General features: G+C 42.5%; 1 protein-coding gene across 2 annotated transcripts in view; it reads right to left on the bottom strand.

Annotated features, from left to right (window-relative positions):
• The window catches only part of LOC143277872 (NAD(P)H-hydrate epimerase-like), a 202,011-nt gene that overhangs the window by 45,056 nt on the left and 142,711 nt on the right, over nt 1-14,244 (bottom strand). For both annotated transcript variants that reach the window (XM_076582811.1, XM_076582812.1), the window contains exon 4: nt 12,565-12,675. In XM_076582811.1, the coding sequence (XP_076438926.1) occupies nt 12,565-12,675 (111 nt within the window). The remainder of the gene's footprint in view (nt 1-12,564; nt 12,676-14,244) is intronic.

Genomic DNA, 14,244 nt, shown 5'->3' with positions numbered 1-14,244 from the left:
TAATGAAAAGGCCATTGGCCCATGTCAATAGGGGTGGTTACAGGTAAATGCATAGGCGCAACACAAACATAACACTATAAGCAACGAACTTTCAAAGCTTTGTCTAGGAATATAGCCAAGCGCATAACCAATGATTTGTTTTCACTTGCAAAAAGCAATGTCATATTAAACAAGGACGGAGTATTATAATACTTAGAGGGGATATACTGTTGTCTCAGGTCAGCATATTGAGGGCATTGTAACACAAAGTGAACTTCCGTTTCTTTTTGAAAATCACAGAAAGGACAAGACAGCTCATCATCTGTTACATTACGTTTAAAACGTAATTTATGTGTATTGAGTTGTGACACACCAAGTCGTAAACGTGTTAAGCTAATTCTGGCTTGAATATGTTTCAGCTCCAACAAAAATGGTGATAGTACAAGACTACTTTTAAAAGTACGATATAGTGAGAAACGCTCACTGTCTGATAGCTGTAAAGACCAACGTTCTTTGTATTCATTTACCAGTCTGTTTTTTAATGTGCTTAGAAATTCTTTTTCATTTCCCACCCCCTGATTCTCCCAAACCTCCTGAAATCCATATCTATGTAACAAGAAACAAACAGATGTGGCCCATGTATTCCGATTCTGCTGATGGATAAATAGTAATATTTTATATGCTTTCAGTGGTAACCGATGTTCTGGCATTTTGACAATTCTTAGCCAGTACTTGATGCACCTCAAGTATATATTAATATACAAGGGAAATCTGCCCAGTTCACCATAAACCATTGCATTTGGTGTTCTAACACTCACATTCAAGAATCGTTTTAGCGCAAATGTATGCACTTTCTCTATTACATCAAGATTTGCAATCAGACCCCAAACTTCCGCCCCGTAACTAAGCATTGGTTGAATTTGCGCATCAAATAGTTTAAAAAATATTTTTGGGCATTTTTCACCAACTGATCGGAATGACTTGAAAATACTAATCACCCCCTTTTTTGCCCTGCCAGCCATATCATGTAATGTATGGGAAAAAGTTAGTTTTGTTGACAAAATGACACCTAGATACTTATACATGTTTACAACTGTCATTTTTGCTTTTCCATAAAACCACCTTTCATTTTCCGATAAGTACCCACCATTTCTAAACACAACAACGTTAGACTTGTCAAGGTTCACAATCAAGCCAAGATTCATGGCCGTATCATATAGCACATTCAGCTGATTTTGCAGACCAGTTACAGAGTCAGATATCAGAATTATGTCATCAGCAAACATAAGAATAAGTATTTCTAGTACATCAGGTATCAGCTGAACACCATGCTTTCCTTTGTTAATAATCTCAGATGCTAGTTCGTTGATAAATAAAGAAAATAAGACAGGACTGCACACTTCACCTTGTTTAAGGCCTGTGGGACACATGAAAGCATTACTTAATTCACCGCCTGCTCTAACTCTGGCTTTCACAACATGATACATGCTAGTTATTGCATTATACATTTTTCCGTGTATGCCTCTTTTTTTAAGGACATTCCACAAATTTATTCGTACAACTGAATCAAATGCTTTTCTAAAATCTATGAATGCGACATATAATTTCTTATGATAAGACAGTTGTTTTTGAACCAATGCAAACAGAGTAAAGACATGATCGATTGTACTGTATTTCTTCCTAAAACCTGCCTGACTTTCATTTATAACACTGTTCTCTTCAATCCACTTACTAAGTCGTTGGTTTAAAATGTGGCTATAAAGTTTACTGCAAACATTCAAAAGGGATATACCCCTATAATTGTCGGGAGAGTTCTTATCACCTTTCTTGTGAAGTGGCTGAATAACCGCTTCTGTCCACTGGGATGGATATATACCCGAGGTGAACAGTTTGTTGAAAAGTATAACCAGATATGGCACAATAACAAGAGCTGCGTGTTTGAAAACCTCCCCTATTATGCCATCGGGGCCTGCAGCTTTTCCGTTTTTCAGAGCACGAATAGCTGCGAATACTTCGCCTTCAGTTATGTCTTTTTCAAGAACATCAGTATCATACTGGTCATGTTCATCACCAGGTTGTGTTTCTGGCTGATTTAAAACATTTTCATTTACAACTTCCTGACAAACATCTGATTGGAAGATTTCAGAGAAGTGCTGGAACCATTCGTCCTTGCTAATAGAATTACTTATCGTAGCTTTATTTGTGAAGGATTTTATCTTGCCCCAAAATTCTTTTGAATTACTGATATTTTCATGTAACGATTTCACAACTTTTTCACGATGGGCCTTCCGCTTTATCCTTAACAGTTCTTTATATTCCCTTCGCTTTTGATTGTATTGTTCCCTCACTTTTTTCCTCATCTAACTGCACGCTGTCCTCACTACCACCATCTCCAACTTGGTGTTCCCTCCCACCGCTTCTTGCTCTGGCCTTGTTACATGCCGTTTTAACGTTATACAACTTACGCGAATCTCGGCGGAGTTCGCGTTTTGAGTCTTTGCACTCAGAATCAAACCAAGAGTCTGTTTTTTCTCTCCCCACAGTGATTATTTTTTTCATACAGGAGCTTGCATTATACAATGCTTTGTTAACACAACTAATTGCTTCATTAACATCAGTGTTAATTAGATTTGTAGCCTTTTCCAAGTTGTTCTTGAATTCAGCTTCAGACAATTTACCAAGGAAGTCGTTTACTTTTTCGGGATCCCATCTCAGTTTTTCAATTCTTATAACATTTGCTGTCACATTTTGCTCGGTTTCAAAAGTAACATTTCCACAATAAAGTTCAACAGGCATGTGTTTCGACTCAATTCTTGGTGATACGTTCAACTGTTTACATAATTTTAGCAAGGTATGGGAAACAATAAAGTAATCAACAACACTACATCCACTCGGTGAGATGTATGTGTAGTTACCGAAATCAACATCACCTTCAATACTGCCATTAAGTATACATAAATCAAAGCATTTACACAAATTTAACAAATACTTTCCAAAATCATTACAAACTTTGTCCTTGGATGTTCGTGTCGTCTCTCCATCATCGTCATCTAAGGGGTCCATACCAAGGTTGACGCTGTCATTGCATATGTTCTTTCCTCCTGTACGCGAGTTGAAATCTCCCATCAGCAAAAATGGACAATCACCGTACGCTTCAGTGAGGTCCATCATACATTGTTCTAAGATTGCAACCCCATTATTGATATCAGTGTCACGATAGTAGTCAGATGAACTGGGCGGTAAATACAAACCGATCAAAAGGACTGGCGAGTCATAAGCAAAAAGTTCGCGTGATATTTTCACAACAACAATATTGTTATATTCTACATATATTTTTTCTATATATTTAGACAGTTCCTTTTTCACAAGCAGTGTCAGGCCACCAGATAAACGCGCAGTTACTCCCTCAGATAAACGAACTCCTGGAGTAATAAAAACGTCATGCTCAGGAAATAATTGAGATGGGAACTTTGTCGCAAATGTTTCAACCAAAAGACAGAAATCAAAAGTACAAAGATAAGATCTTACATCAGTGTCATATACAAGTGATAAACCTTCAATATTATAAGTGACAAATTTTAAATTTCTGTCGACACAGGCCTGGCCGAATCCCTATTTGTTGTTCTCTTGCCTGTGTGTGTGTCTGGCTGTGGTTTCATGTAGTGTGGACTGGCGTTTGGGTGTGCCGCTTGTGCAAGAATGACTTCTGGTCTTTGTGGACTGTGCACGTGTTGTTCTGCGTGCCGTCCCTGATGCCTGCTTCGCTTCGCCTGCAGAGTTTGTCATGACGTCACCGTGTCGGGTGGTTTGTTTTTCAGTGTGTGTCACCAGTGCAGGGTCATGTTTATGTTTGTCAGCTGATTCTGTCCTGTCATCTGTCTGTCTGTGATCTGTGGTGCTGCCCTGTTCCGAAATCATGTAAACGCAGTCATTCTGCGGACGGGAACTGTTTGTTTTGTGATTGATTTCTGTACTGTCTGCTGTACTGTCTGTATTGCGATCTTTACGATACTGTGTGTCTTCTTCAGTTGCATATGCACCATCGTGTGCACAAACATCAGTGTTAGGTACACGCACGTCAGAGTCTTGTACAGTCTGTAAATTGTCATTATCTGTGCCAGCTTTGCAGGCTCCCTCCTTATGTGGTGCTGCCTGTGTTGCGTCATCGTCGTCTTGTTTGTCTTGTCCTTCACCCTGTGTGTCAGTACTCGTCGTCTGCTCTGTAGTTTCAGTTGTGGGGTTAACTGACGGTTCAGATGTATGTAAGATATCTTTCTGTCTGTTAGTGTCGTCATACCTGGAATCTTCTTGGACAGGATTGTTTGTCTGTCTGCTGTTTGTATGATCTGTATTGTCACACAGTACCTGTGTCTGGTGAGAACCACCTGTCTGTCCACTGTCTGTATTGTCACACAGTACCTGTGTCTGGTGAGAACCACCTGTCTGTCCACTGTCTGTATTGTCACACAGTACCTTTGTCTGGTGAGAACCACCTGTCTGTCCACTGTCTGTATTGTCACACAGTACCTTTGTCTGGTGAGAACCACCTGTCTGTCCACTGTCTGTATTGTCACACTGTACCTTTGTCTGGTGAGAACCACCTGTCTGTCCGCTGGCTGTGCTGTCATACTGTGAGGTCGTCAGGCTGGTCACAGTGCGGGGCCTTGATGCAACGGGTGGAAAGGCCTGCATTGACGACAACCAGTGGGGGTACGCCTGGTACTGCTGCTGGCTGGTATACCACTCCTGACCGTCACCCCAACCACCGTCTCCGAAGTCGCTGTAGTAGGGATACCCGTCATCGTAGTCGTTGACTGTGGCGTGCCGGACATCCTGCCTCCACCGGTAGTGGTCCTCTCCCTGTCTGCTACGTGCCGTGGTGTTGCGGTAGCTGGAACGCTGGTCCTTTGCATCCACACCTTGCTGCTGCTGCCAGCGGCTGTCACCACGTCTTCTGCTTGCTTCCTCCACCACCAGACGGCTCCCTCTGTAGTAGGCATGCATGCCTCGTCGTTTGTGTTCTTGTATTGTCTCTCGTTGTCTATCTGTCAAGTCCCCAGCAACCGTGATATTCTTTCTCCTCAGGGCCGCCTTTCCTGTCGTCAGAACTGACATTTTATCTGACCATCTGGTAAATTTGACAATCAGTGGCGGGGGTCTTCCTCGGGAATCGTAACGACTGAGGCGATGGGCCCGCACAATGTCGTCGGGAGTCCACACTTTGCCAGGCACCACACCATCCAACACCTCCAACACCGCTGCGACACAGTCGTCATAGCTTTCATAACTGCTGTAACGAGGAATGTTAAAAAACTTCAAGTTTTCTCTGCGCGAAAATAGCTCCAGTCTGTCAACTTTCGCTGCCAAGTCCGATGTGAGTTTTGTCATATCATCCTCCAGTCTCAACAGGTTCTGTTTTGTGTTGTTCGTTTCAGTCAGCGAAGTGTTCACTGCCTGCTCCAATGCACCGGTCTTCATACGCAGCACGTGTATTTCTTCTTTCAATTCTCGCACTGCACTGTCGATGCTGGACGAGATTTGAAGCGAGAATGTTGAAAACTTTTTATCCAAAATTTCTTTTATCGATTTTTCAATGTCAACCTTTTGTAATGCCAACAATTTTGACATCTTCTGATCCGCTGGTAGTTCTAGTTCATCACTATCCATCATTTACTGAATAAAAATGACTTAGGACGTAATAATTAACAAAAAACTTGGAAAGTTTGGAGAGCTCCTAAAAAACACGTCTTCTCTGGTACATGAACCTGAACTCACCCAGGGAGATGATGAAAGAGCGGGAAAGGGGAGGGCGGGAGGGAGATAGAGCTAGAAACACTTGTATCCTATTTGCTGTCATAATTGATTTTGCTTGTGGAGTTTTCATAAATAGTTACCGTGACACATTTCAAATTCTGTAATCACCCCCTGTTCATCCTCTGCATCATGTCTTTGTGGTAAGGTTTTATTGAAGAGTTCCATCAACGCACCTTTCTGGGAATACCCACCGTTATCTTCTTGTTTCTCGATGCATTTCAACTTTGGCAAGGGTATGGCTTCGACAATATCTGTCAATGAATAAAATTAGTTAACCCCCCAAAAAACAAACAAACAAAACAACAACCTATGATATAAAAGCTAAAATACCATATTGCAACATCCCACCTAATATCAAGTAACTCTCTCTCTCTCTCTCTCTCTCTCTGTATACTGTCTCTGTCTGTCTGTCTTCATATATGTGTGTATGCTTGGGTGGGTAAGAGAGACGGGAGAAAGAGACAGTGACAGACAGACCAGGTGGAAGAGAGAGGGACAGAGAGACATACAAAAAGGACAGACAGACAAGACGGACAGACAGGCAGAAAAACAGAGTGGGGATACTCTCTGCCCTTTATCCCTCCTGCCTCTCACCTATCCCTGCACACTGACACAATCAGACAGCTCTGGAGATGTGCCTGCACTTCGTGGCTCCCACTCTGTCCTCTGAGGTCTGCCCCAGACAACCAGACGGAATCCATACCCGCCTCTCTCTCCCAGCATCTGTATCTCATCTCCATATATTACTGTTCTCATCTCCCGTTCCATCATCTTCTGTCTCCTGACAGTAGTGGAATCATACTCAGTTTTGCCAAAGAGGTGATGGGGCTTATTGGCTGTGTGGTGGGCGTGGTTTGTGCTGCAAGCCAGTCAGGACAATACCGACACTAACTTGATGCGCTTATATTAGTAATCCGTGCACTCTGTTGCTTTAAGAAAATATCACAAAAGAAACACTTTCGCTCCTTGATTGGTGTGTTGCAGATCCAGCAGCGATTAACGCAATATCTTTTCGGACAGTTTCTGAACAATACAAACTAGATGAACATTGTGCGAGCATTCTGACCCAGGTTGTAATTATCTGAATTTACCTATTGCGCGAAGAAGTATACACTCACATAACAATTACACATATATTTCATGTTCACTGATGTAGAGGGGAAGCACTATAGCTTGTTATGTCAGACTGTGGCCCTTTGCAGGGGTTCTCTCCTCGTCAGTCAAAAGGGCGGAGACTGGTCACAACACCTCTTCGACTTTACTACGACGTTTCTCAGCCTGCTGCAGGTTCTGGGTCCCTGTGGCCGATACGCTGTGTTCTGAATAGGGTGTCATGTCGTTTAGGTGTCATCAACGTTAACAGTGACCTACGATTCAGAACAATAGGGTGGGATGTGTTCAGAACAATCAGTTTGGGTGTTACACTTAATCAAATTGTTAAGCAAGTGGGCGGCACGCAGTGGTGACAAATACCGAATCAAAACATTCACCTGACGTTGTCGCCTAATGCTACCTGGTTATACACAACGCAAGATAGAAACACTCCACGGGCTTATGCTGTACAGCTCCCCTATTCAGAAATATACACCACAACTCTTTACTCTACGATCCTGGATCTTGGTTTCTGTCGTACTTCTTGGTGGTCGTTTCTGATGACAAACATGAAAAAACAAACAAACAAAAAAACAAAACAAAACTTCCCACCCACCATTGATCTCTTTGGATGAATACTGACAGAAACAGAGCAGTCCCAACCATTCTCGTGATCTTCCAGTACAGAGTGAGAAGCTTGGGGAACAGTGCACGATCCATCAGTGGGGTTGTCTAACCAATAGCACTCCAGATTTTCCTTGCTCATGGCACACCAAGAACTTACTGTGGTAGGTAGTGTGAATGGCAGGTAAAGATGATCTCATTCTGTTGTCTTTATCAGTGAGTATCACTGCAAAAGATGTAAGATTTTCCAGGAAAATGACCATCTACTCATGGTGAAAGCCTACACTGACACAGTGACTTTGGTCTTGCAATCCCGTTGTGATCGCGTATTCGATCTGCTGAGAAACCCCAACGCGCCTGACCGCACCTGAACACCTCTCTCTCTGTATTTGTATTTCTTTTTATCACATTTTAATTACATTATGATTATTATTTATCTACTTATTTGTGTACGCTTATCTATTATTTATTCACCCTTTTTTTCTCAAGGCCTGAGTAAGCGCGTTGGGTTACACTGCTGGTCAGGCATCTGCTTGGCAGATGTGGTGTAGCGTGTATGGAGTTGCCCGAAAGCAGTGACGCCTCCTTGTGCTACTGAAACTGAAACTTTTATCACAACAGATTTCTCTGTGTGAAATTCGGACTGCTCTCCCCAAGGAGAGCGCGTCGCTACACTACAGCGCCACCCTTTTTTTCTTTTTCTTTTTTTTTCCTGCGTGCAGTTTTATTTGCTTTTCCTATCGACGTGGATTTTTGCCAGGAACAACCCTTTTGTTGCCGTGGGTTCTTTTACGTGCGCTAAGTGCATGCTGCACACGGGACCTCGGTTTATCGTCTCATCCGAATGACTAGCGTCCAGACCACGACTCAAGGTCTAGTGGAGGGGGAGAAAATATCGGCGGCTGAGCCGTAGTTCGAACCAGCGCGCTCAGATTCTCTCGCTTCCCAGACGGACGCGTTACCTCAAGGCCATCACTGTGTGTGTGTGTGTGTGTGTGTGTATGTGTGTGTGTGTGTGTGCGTGTGTGTTGGGGAGGTGGGGGGATAGGGGGTCAGTACTTATGTATGTTCGGAAAAAAAGCATGACAAGAATTTTGTTTGACATTCTACTGTTTGTTAATACTTCGATTATGCTATTGAGTATACCATTGCAACGCTTGACTACGTTTTTTTTTTTTTTTTTTTTTTTTAAACTGATTTTCACAAAGAATAAATCATGTACCGTTTAATTTCAGACTGAACATGTTTGGAATAACGCTACTCTGATATTTGTTACCCTGGCAACTTTCATCGTTGTGTATCCACTGGCCGAAAGAGAGATGAAGTGCTGGAAATGCGTCCTGTGATCCAATCTCCATCAAGATATAACAAAACCTCATTAAAACTAGAAGACAGAAATGAACAAAACACAGGAAAGGAAATTTCAAACAAAAGGTAAGCATCACGCTGTATCGACTGCCCAGAAATAGCCAGGAACTGGGCAGCAGGAAGAGAATAAAACAGCCCTCACTGACAGTGTCATCCCTGGCGGCAGCAAGAGTTGTTTCCCTTCAATATTCTCTTGTGTCAAACTAAAAACCACCGATCTCCTCCTCTTTCCCGGCTTGACGTTTCAATCCTTCTGTGTCGTTTGCAGTGTGAGTTCTTTCATTCTTTCATTTCTTTGTCCGCACTATGTAATATAAACATGAAACTAGCTTCGCAAATGTCTCTGCAGGAGATTGACATTTATCCCCCCCTCCTTTTTTTTTTTAATCTCCACACACACCCTACTTGAAGAAGTAACAGCAAAACGCCCGCGTCATGATAATGCGAATGTTTAGTGTTGTTTTCCTCGGACTGATAGGCAAACAGCAGACTGCTTGCCAAATGTCTTCACCCATCGAGACGTAAACTTTCTCGCTTTATCTGGTGGTAGGACAGTGCACCAGAAAGGGATGATGATGTTTGATGTAAGTTCAAGATTTGTTTCTGTTTATGGAACAAAGACGAGAAGATACCAAAATTATACTAGCGCCCACAATGGCAGAAACATGAAAACACACAAAATGAGTTTGATGTGAATAAAAGCCCACTCCATTGCGTATTCGCATTTTACACATGAAAAATTCTACCAGAATCAACCATTGTGACCACACGCTCTGTATCAGCAAGATTAAAATAAAGAAACATATCTGTGTCAGGAACAAAAACAAAAACAACAGCCGAACCTTAAATCGAATTTTCCTGACAAATGTCCATTTCCGGACCATGATTGCTTCCTAATCTGCTCTTCCGCTTGCGACTCCCACTCTAACTCACTTTTACAAGAGGCGAATATGTTTTCCTTTTCACATTTTTTCTATTGTCACTGAGAGTTCGGGCTATCGCATTCTTTTTCAGGGACTATGAAGATTTTATTCCTACTATGTTTAACCCAAATTTGATGTACGCAGACAAAGTATTCCCAGAGAAAATGGCAATGTTAAAGTTTACCAGGGACACACAGACACACACACACACGTAACTAAACACTGGGTTATAACATAGATTCACTGTATTTACACAAGTGAGTAAATGAAACTAGTAAAACAATGTAATATGTCAATGAGATGCTATTTGTGCCATGAGGAGCTATTTGTGACACAAGTTCAGACACACAAACGACTGAGGTGAAAGCAAGGAAAACGTCAGTCAGTTTCTCCTGTATGAAATCCTTACGCCCACGTCCTCCCCCCCCCCCCCCACCCCAACAACCACACACTCCCTCCAGCACACCATCTGAGTGTACTCCATAGACCGTCAGCTGTCCAGCACTCCCTCAACTGTCCAAACGACGGAGATATCCACGTGTTAGAGTGAAGTGATAGACCCAGTCAGCATTCCTGTCTCACTGGGCCAGTTCTGACTGACAGTCCTCAGGCCGCTTGGACACTGTGTCATGTCCATGCATGTCTTAAGTAACGGTCACACCAGCCGAATCAGCAGTGTAGTTTTATTGTATTTTATTGTATTGTATTGTATTGTATTTATTAGAAGGAGGAGGAGGAGGATGGCAGAATGGTTAACACGCTCATCTGCCAATACAATGTCCATGAGGGTCTGGGTTCCTGCTCTGGCCTTTCTCCTAAGTTTGAGTGGAAAAATCAAACTGAGCATCTAGTCATTCAGATGCGACGATAAATCGAGGTCCCATGTTCATCATGCATTTGGCGCAGTGAAAAAGAACCTACGGCAAAAGAGATGTCCTCTGTCAAACTTTTGTAGAAAAAATCCCTTCTGATTGGTATACAAACATACATGCATACACTCAAGGCCTGACTAAGCACGTTGGGGTTTGCTGCTGGTCAGTCTTCTGCCTGACAGATGTGGTGTTGCGTATATGGATCCAAACGCAGTGCCGCCTTTTTGTGTTACTGTTTGAGGAGGACAGTTTGAATCTGATGGTTAACAGTTTGTGTTACTGTTTGAGGACAGTTTGGATGTAATGGTTAACAGTTTGTGTTACTATTTGAGAAGGACAGTATGAATCTGATGGTTAACAGTTTGTGTTACTGTTTGAGGAGGACAATTTCAATGTGATGGTTAACAGTTTGTGTTACTGTTTGAGGAGGACAGTTTGAAACTGATGGTTAACAGTTTGTGTTACTGTTTGGGGACAGTTTGAATCTGATGGTTAACATTTTGTGTTAGTGTTTGAGGAGGACAGTGTGAATCTGATGGTTAAGAATTTGTGTTACTGTTTGAGGACAGTTTGAATCTGATGGTTAACAGTTTGTGTTACTGTTTGAGGAGGACAGTTTGAATCTGATGGTTAACAATTTCTGTTACTGTTTGAGGAGAACAGTTTGAATCTGATGGTTAACAGATTGTGTTACTGTTTGAGGACAGTTTGAATCTGATGGTTAACAATTTGTGTTACTGTTTGAGGAGGACAATGTGAATCTGATGGTTAACAGTTTATGTTACTGTTTGAGGACAGTTTGAATCTGATGGTTAACAATTTCTGTTACTGTTTCAGGAGAACAGTTTGAATCTGATGGTTAACAGATTGTGTTACTGTTTGAGGACAGTTTGGATCTGATGGTTAACAGTTTGTGTTACTGTTTGAGGAGGACAGTGTGAATCTGATGGTTAAGAATTTGTGTCACTGTTTGAGGATAGTTTGAATCTGATGGTTAACAGTTTGTGTTACTGTCTGAGGACAGTTTGAATCTGATGGTTAACAGTTTCTGTTACTGTTTGAGGAGGGCAGTTTGAATCTGATGGTTAACAGTTTCTGTTACTGTTTGAGGAGGGCAGTTTGAATCTGATGGTTAACAATTTGTGTTACTGTTTGATGACAGTTTGGATCTAATAGTTTACAATTTGTGTTACTGTTTGAGGAGGACAGTTTGGATCTGATGGTTAACAGTTTGTGTTACTGTTTGAGGACAGTTTGGATCTGAAGGTTAACAGTTTGTGTTACTATTTGAGGAGGACAGTTACTGTTTGAGGACAGTTTGGATCTGATGGTTAACAGTTTGTGTTACTATTTGAGGAGGACAGTTTGAATCTGATGGTTAACAGTTTGTGTTACTGTTTGAGGACAGTTTGGATCTGATGGTTAACAGTTTGTGTTACTGTTTGAGGACAGTTTGGATCTGATGATTAACAGTTTGTGTTACTGTTTGAGGAGGACAGTTTGAATTTGATGTTTAACAATTAATTCATGTTACTGTTTGAGGCGTTGCGGCGGACCGTTTAAATCTGATGGTTAACAATTTGTGTTTGTGTTTGTGGAGGACAGTTTGATTCTGATGGGTAACGAATTGTGTTACTGTTTGAGGACAGTGTGGATCTGATGGTTAACAGTTTGTGTTACTGTTTGAGGACAGTGTGGATCTGATGGTTAACAGTTTGTGTTACTGTTTGAGGACAGTGTGGATCTGATGGTTAACAGTTTGTGTTACTGTTTGAGGACAGTGTGGATCTGATGGTTAACAGTTTGTGTTACTGTTTGAGGAGGACTGTTTGAATCTGATGGTCGTGTGACAGCCCCTTGCTAAAGAAATCAGGAAGGAAAGTGATACTCACGAACAGTTTGAGGTGTCGCGCGCACACCAGTCCGTCTCCTCCGTTGTTGCCAGGGCCACAGCACACCAGCACAGCAGCATGGTCCTTCGGCAGTGTCTCTGGAGGGTAGTACTGTAGCACACAGACACATGTACCAATACACGTGGGTCCGTGCGCCTGCGCTCATGCATAACAGCAAAGTAGTACAAGCAAGGTATGGCTTTAGTTGTGTTAATTATACACGCACACACGCACGCAAAAATCAATGATTCAGAAAAAAAGACTTCTGCTGTGGCAAAGAGGGTATAACGTAACACCAGTGGTATTCTGCACCAGAGTAAAATTAACACTTAACTAAACAACACGAAACTGGTAATCAAAATGATAAAATAGTATTTGCAAAAGTATTCAAGCTCTCCACGTTATCTTCTCCCACATCACTCATCCGGCTATAATCATGTTCTTCTAAGCATTCATTCTCACGAAAATCATTTTCATCTAATATTGGACTACTATTTTCACTACCTAAATGTAAATCAGCACATTTATTTTCATTTTCATGTTTTCTATCCATCATCATCTGATTGTTACCAGAGAAACCCTCACAGTGCCATTCCCAGTCACGCTATCATCTTCACTGTTTTATATGGTAAAATCTTCACAGTCACCATCACAATCAGTCACACTGTCACATTCAGTATTTCTTACTTCCCCAATGCCACTGTTTCTACCCAAATCGGATCGATCACCAGTCACACACCCCAGATCTCTGCGAATATCATGTCTGGACATACAAACATAGTATCAACGGTCAACATTTCTAAACAAACATTGTGTAGCGCTGAAGTAACAGCAGCACTGTCATCAGAACACGCATCAACATTCACACCAAATAAAGAAACGCCACCGTCTCTAAGCACGTAAGCATCTTCAATATGATAGATCGCAACACAAATCAATGGCAAGACACAAACATTCCTTTCAAAAGGCATAATACTATCATCAACAAACAAATTCAGTGCAGTGCTTTAAGACACGAGTTGATCCCAATCTGAGAGCAGTCAATTGACAAATTGAGTGCAGTCTGCTCATTCCTAGATGGCATGAGTAGCACTAATCTAAGGTGAGCGAGAGAGAGAGAGAGAGAGATGTCCGAAGTCGGATTTTTTTGGGGGGAGGAGGGGCGGGGAGAGGGGGAGGGGGGGGTCGGGGGGGGGGGGGGGAGAAAGAGTGAGAGAGAGGGTGGAAAGGAAGCCCCCTCCAGAACACGCACATCTATATCCATACAAACAGGATATTGACCACCACCCCACGATGACACTGAGTATCCACTTCCTGTCCTCGGAATTCTTGCTGAGAATGCTCGACAGAGACACTGGTCCCATAGTGAAGAGAGAAAGAGAGAGAGAGGGGAGGGGGCGGGGGGTTGGGGGAGCGGGGGAGTGAGAGAGGGAGAGAGAAAGAGAGAATCTGCATCAGAACGACCTGCCATGACGCTCACAAATTGACGGTGGGGACAAAGCCATCCCAGTCAGGGGCAGAGAAGCCACACATACCAACGCAGAGGACTTTTCTCCCCATCAATGTTCCCCGGGATTTGCCGAGAGGAGTCAGGCAGGACCACAGGGAATAATACGGACGGCTAATTCCTGTCAGGAGGGAGCGGAGACCGTCGGAAAGACGAGCTGGGAAGGAGGATAA

Source organism: Babylonia areolata, chromosome 35, assembly GCF_041734735.1.
Source record: "Babylonia areolata isolate BAREFJ2019XMU chromosome 35, ASM4173473v1, whole genome shotgun sequence".
NCBI classification, from domain to species: Eukaryota; Metazoa; Mollusca; class Gastropoda; order Neogastropoda; family Buccinidae; genus Babylonia; species Babylonia areolata.
Note: the sequence above shows the minus strand (reverse complement) of the source record. Positions and strands in the feature narration are given on the sequence as shown.